At 37.9% G+C, this 5,415-nt stretch overlaps 2 protein-coding genes across 3 annotated transcripts in view; both read left to right on the top strand.

Moving 5' to 3' along the window:
• panx2 (pannexin 2) overlaps positions 1-3,146 on the top strand; it is an 8,830-nt gene extending 5,684 nt beyond the window's left edge. For both annotated transcript variants that reach the window (XM_008312359.3, XM_025056566.1), the window contains 3 exons: positions 296-431; positions 810-995; positions 1,243-3,146. In XM_008312359.3, the coding sequence (XP_008310581.1) occupies positions 296-431; positions 810-995; positions 1,243-1,568 (648 nt within the window). In that variant the 3' untranslated portion in view covers positions 1,569-3,146. The remainder of the gene's footprint in view (positions 1-295; positions 432-809; positions 996-1,242) is intronic.
• Positions 3,147-3,858: 712 nt separating this feature from the next.
• trabd (TraB domain containing) overlaps positions 3,859-5,415 on the top strand; it is a 6,729-nt gene continuing 5,172 nt past the window's right edge. The window contains 2 exon segments of the mRNA XM_025056417.1: positions 3,859-4,352; positions 5,195-5,249. Of these exon segments, the coding sequence (XP_024912185.1) occupies positions 4,281-4,352; positions 5,195-5,249 (127 nt within the window). The 5' untranslated portion in view covers positions 3,859-4,280.

Genomic DNA, 5,415 nt, shown 5'->3' with positions numbered 1-5,415 from the left:
TCTCTAGAAGGAGTTTTGTTTTTACATACAGAAAGTGCTTATAACAATCAGTCTCCTTTATTTTAAGTGTAACTCAACACCCTCAGTCACTGGTTATAATTACATAATACTTTAATCAACACTAAAATAATTTAAATAAAAACATTTTAATCTGTGTCCATGAGACATGAGCCGTCACTGATTAAAATCAAAGAGAAAAACACTCATATTCAGAGCTTTTATTAAATCATCCTAACTTTGGACACTTAAATTGTAGATTAAGTTGATATTCTTGTATTTTCTGTTCAAATTAAAGGAACCCCTCATTCTGACACGGATGGAGAACAATACCAAAACTGAAAAACCCAAACCACTCAGACGGAAGACGGTGGCAGACAGCTTAATTGCACCCCTTCTGGACAACAAGAGTACACAACAGGCATCAGCAAAAGGTATCCATGCAGGAAACACCACATCTTTTAAACATGAATTATTTTGACTTACATTACAAAGGTCATCACTGACTGAGGTCCATAGTGAATAAAATGTTTCTTTAGCTGTTATCGGCAGATATGATGTTTAGTTTGGATTGTATTGGTTTGCAAGAGAAGTCATTCATAATAATTAACTTCTAGTCTGTTTAAAACACAACCGATAATTGATGATAAAGGATATTTAATCATTTTTGATTTTCGTTAATCCAGAACCACTTTTCTTTTGAAAAATAAAGGATGCTCTAGTGGGTCTATTAGCATGTACATGCCTTTTAAATCATGCCTGAAGAGTGGTAAATTTCACTTTACGTTAATTTTCCGATTTCTGACGTGCAGATCTGAGTGCAGTGGAAAAGAAGCACGCACGCAACTTCTCCCTGGATGTCCACCCGTACATGCTGACCATTCGTAAGCCCAAGGTGGAGACCACGACCACACAGCCTTTAGTCTCAGAGCACAATATGGATGCTGTGTACCTTGAAGGAGCACACACAATTGTTCATGTGTCTGGTGCAATCACAGGTGATGAACTCTACACCTTTCTCTCATGTCTGACTGGGTTAAAAAAAATTCTTATGAACTTTAAATTCAGATTAGGATGTAAGTTAAGAAACTTACAAGAAAGTTAAGAAAGTAAGTTTAGAAAATGAAATAACTATTTAAGTTGCAAATGTTGTTTACCTTTAAACACTTTCTTCTTTCTTTTTTTTCTTGTTTTTGCTCCTCTTGAATGTCATTTCTATTTGCCATTTTTTTCCTGATTCTTCAGAAACTAAAGTGTGCTCTCCAGAATCAACCAGCACTTCCTTTTCTACTGTGACGCTGCCCACCACCACATATGTAAATGGAATGAGTCCAAACCCGCCGTCCAGTGAGGATGCACTCAGTCCCAAATCCTCTCCTCCGCCCATAGAGCACCTGGCCCAGGGAGAAAACCCTGAGTCCCACACACCACCTCCACTTCTGACCAGAGCACCGACACACCAGCTGCTCAGTATACATCACACTCTCTTTGAGGAAGACGAAGACGAAGAAAACCGTAGAGACAGGCTGTCAGAGAGAGCCGGCGAGCTCATTGCTGCAGGGGAATGTTAAAATGCTGACTGAGAATTGTCACCTGGACATTTGACACCTTACAGCATGTCAGTACTTTATTCACATGCAAGGCCATCGCCACTCATTTCAGTTGACACACTTCTGCAATGGGTGAATTACGTGGATTGATAAGCAGAAATGTGACGGTCGATGCCACTCGTCAGAAACAGCATTTAGAAAGCTCAAATGATTTACAGAGGACAACGCAGGACGGAACGGTGCGTTGTTGGTGAAACAGGAGTATTGTTGTGGGAAATGATGTCACCTCTATGTCTCAGGATGATGACGCACAGCTAATCACCCTCCAATGAAACCAGCAGTGATATTATTCAACAGGGTGCTACAGTGCAGGGTCAAACAAGGTTTAAAGGAAGGATTAACAGCAATGACCAACATGTGTGCTTTCCTTGTCAATAACAGTCATTTTAGAGTTGCATATTTTCAATACAGTCAACATAGTTCCACACAAATAGTAAGAGAAATCCCTTTATTAATCTGGTAGGAAAGTAGCTGGATCAATACAGTTTTTAGATCTGCACAATTTTTATGCAAACAATCACAATATATTTGTGGCAATAATGTATGCGCTTTCATTACACGTTTCATAGAACACCACATGTGTTGCACACAGAACATGGCTCTGTGTTTGTGGAGTGGTTACCACTCACTGCTCTTTCATTGCCATCTCACACGTCATGATGTACGGATGTACTCGGATGTTGACGAACTTTGCTAACTGTTATTAGTATTAGATCATTAGATCAACGGCAGTGGAGCGTCGGGCGGCAATGTGAAAATTCAGTATTGTCAAACACCAGTTAGAGATAGGTTGTGTGTGTGTTTTCGTCTTCATAAAATATTTTTATAATTACTGCTGTGATATTTGGAGCTGGACTCACGGGTACATTTTGTATGGGTACGGCTAAAAAGAAAAGAAAGAACAATTAGATTTTGTTTTATTTTGGTTTGTTTTTTTTTCTCTGAAAAGCGACGTGATATGCACTTGTTCGATTATCGTCTACTAGTCCTACAGTCCAACGTCAGTCTCAGTACAACTGCCCTGCCTTGCACTCACTCGCTTGACAGTCAATACCCATACAAGAAAGACACCTCAGAGCAGTACATCTGCTTGTAGTTAAAGCACATACAGAAGGCAACTTTTCACATAGCAGATAAGGATATAGATGTTTTTCACAGATTTCACTAATATATTCAACTACATACTGTACTTGGTTACAGGAGTACAGTCTGCACTGACAAACACACCAATATATGACATCTACTGTAGATGACCTTATAAATACAGTCATAGACCCATGTGTGTGTCTTACACTCATCTATCTGACATATTCACTGATCACACACCTTAATCTTTGATTTTTCGACAAATATATAATTGACTATAAATATCATGACTCAAGCACACAAAATGCATCCAAATGCATTTTGAGACTAAAGTAGTAGCACAGGTGAGTGTGAGGGCATGTTATATGTTGTAACACAGCTCTGCTTTAACCTTTGTGTGTGACTGACTAGATGACTAGAAACAGTAATGAATAAATAAATAAATAAATAAACATTTAACGTGTGCTCTTTCCTGCAAAAGATAACTTAATTTGGACAGTCTTTAACGTAATTGAAATCGTAAACGTAATCACCCTTGAATTTAATATCTTAATTAACTAACCCAACTCAATGTGGCTCTCGTGAGCCACAAACATGATACCATACTGTTCTACACAATACATTACATATTTTAGTAGTTCTGGAAAATTCCACTTATAGTTTCCCAAGTGTGTTTCCCAAGAGCACAGTAAACATAAAAAAATGAATTGAAATTTTCATTACAGAATGTTATTATATGTTATTTATTATTTACACTGGGTGGGGAGGACTCTTTTATAAAAGCTGACATTTGTATTATTTTAATTAAATGTTGGTGAATCTTAGACACCAGCCAATGGGTAATCTTTCAGCAGCCCATGTACAAAGAGCTGAGGTGTTCAGCAAGACCACATTTTACTAAAATACAGCGATGCAGCACTTTATGACTATTTAGGTTATTATCATACACCAATAATATAAAGAACCGAAACACGAGTGCGTTTTGTTCTCCTCAAATGTGTTACAAGTATCTCTATTAATGATGATGCCAATTGACAACAGGTCATTACGTGACGCTAACAAACCGCTAAGGACAACATATACCAGAATGCATCGCGGCTGTCAATCAGTGACCTAGTACTGGTGGTGCGCTCTGATACACGGGTTGAGAGCTGACTCAGTAAGTCAAAGATATTACATTATAGACAACTTGTTTATTCCTATAAAACAATACAGGTCTGTTTTAAAGTCACGGCTTTTGATGCGATATCCCTCTAAAATTGTATATGTGACAGAAACGCCCCGTTTTTGCTAGCACACATTAGCCAAAGTTAGCAATTATCATCGGACGACTAGCTAGTCAACAGTGTAACAGCCTCATACCGAGACACTTCTGCTGTTCAAACATGACGTGTAGAAACTAGGCTCTCTAACTCTCTAAAGTCTGCAACTCTTCACAGCTGGTGTACATTGGTTTAACCGTTGTTAATTGACTGCTCTCACACGTCAGTCAGCAACAGCCGGTTTACTTCTAAAGCAACGTCAGCACAGGCGGTCTGACTGCAGAGTAGCCTTCAACTGTTTGAACTGTGTCTGTGTTAGTAACAGATGCCCGCACCCTGTTATTTCTTACACACAGCTTTCAGTGCTTCAGACATGGACCAAGACAACAATTCAGAGGTATGTGGAAAAAAGATCATACTTTTGTGTGTGCGTTACCTGTTTAATCATTGTAAATTGTGATGGTTATTTTCACCATTCGTTGACATTATATTTGACTTAGAAAGAAATTGGTTAATTGAAGTTTAATGACAGGAGAATTTGGTCGTCCATGATTTTGATAGGACCATCACTGATGTTTACAAAAGTAATCAAAATTAGTAGATCATACTTAGCTGACTGAATTTCTTACGAATTCCTAATTGATTGTGCGCTTGTGATATAATATACAATATCAATGTATTATTGTAGTTTAGTTCAAGCCTTTAGATGTCAGTACAGCAATCTATACTACACATAATGGTATACTTTTTATTTAAAATACATTTGCACAGAGTAAAGGAGGAAACAGCTGCTTTCCCCCCCCTCCTTTTTTGTTACTGCAAAATTTGAATTTCCCCAGTGTGATCAATAAAGTTTAATCTAATCTAATAGATTAAATTGTTTATTTTTTACTCCTGCTGCACAGACTGGGCACTGTGATATAGAAGACAAGACTGAAATATTGTATATATATATATTGTAGTTTGGTTAATGTTGGAGTAACATGTTACTGTAGGGTGAGGGAAATCATTGGGGTACTTTGAAACAGTTGTTCCAAGATGTGCTGTCAGTGAAAAATGTCTTTAACAGTAACACATTGCAGCATGTTTGGTGGTTTTGCGAGATGTATGTGTGTTTGTTTCATGAAGCTTTATTTTTCAGCATTTGCCTAATTGTGAGAAAACATTACTCAGCATGCCAGGTCTCTGCCTTTTGTAATCTGATAAGATGCTGTGTGTTGTTGTTTTGATGTGTTACAGGATGAGTCAATCGACCCATCTGAAGAGGAGCTCCCTGGTCTACCTCGAGAACTGTGTAAGCTGCTGTTTGTTTCATAAATACTACATCTCTGTGCTGAACTTAAATGCTGAGTCATACCTCAACTCTAGCTTTCTGTTTCCTCAAGACTGTGTGAAACTTTTTGCCATTCAACTCTGTTTGATGCAGAATTAAAATTCTTTACCATTTCCCCCTACTGTCT

Source organism: Cynoglossus semilaevis, chromosome 6 (genome assembly GCF_000523025.1).
Source record: "Cynoglossus semilaevis isolate Cse_v1.0 chromosome 6, Cse_v1.0, whole genome shotgun sequence".
In the NCBI taxonomy this organism is placed as follows: Eukaryota; Metazoa; Chordata; class Actinopteri; order Pleuronectiformes; family Cynoglossidae; genus Cynoglossus; species Cynoglossus semilaevis.
The sequence above is the reverse complement of the archived record's forward strand: the minus strand, read 5'-3'. Positions and strand labels throughout refer to the sequence as shown.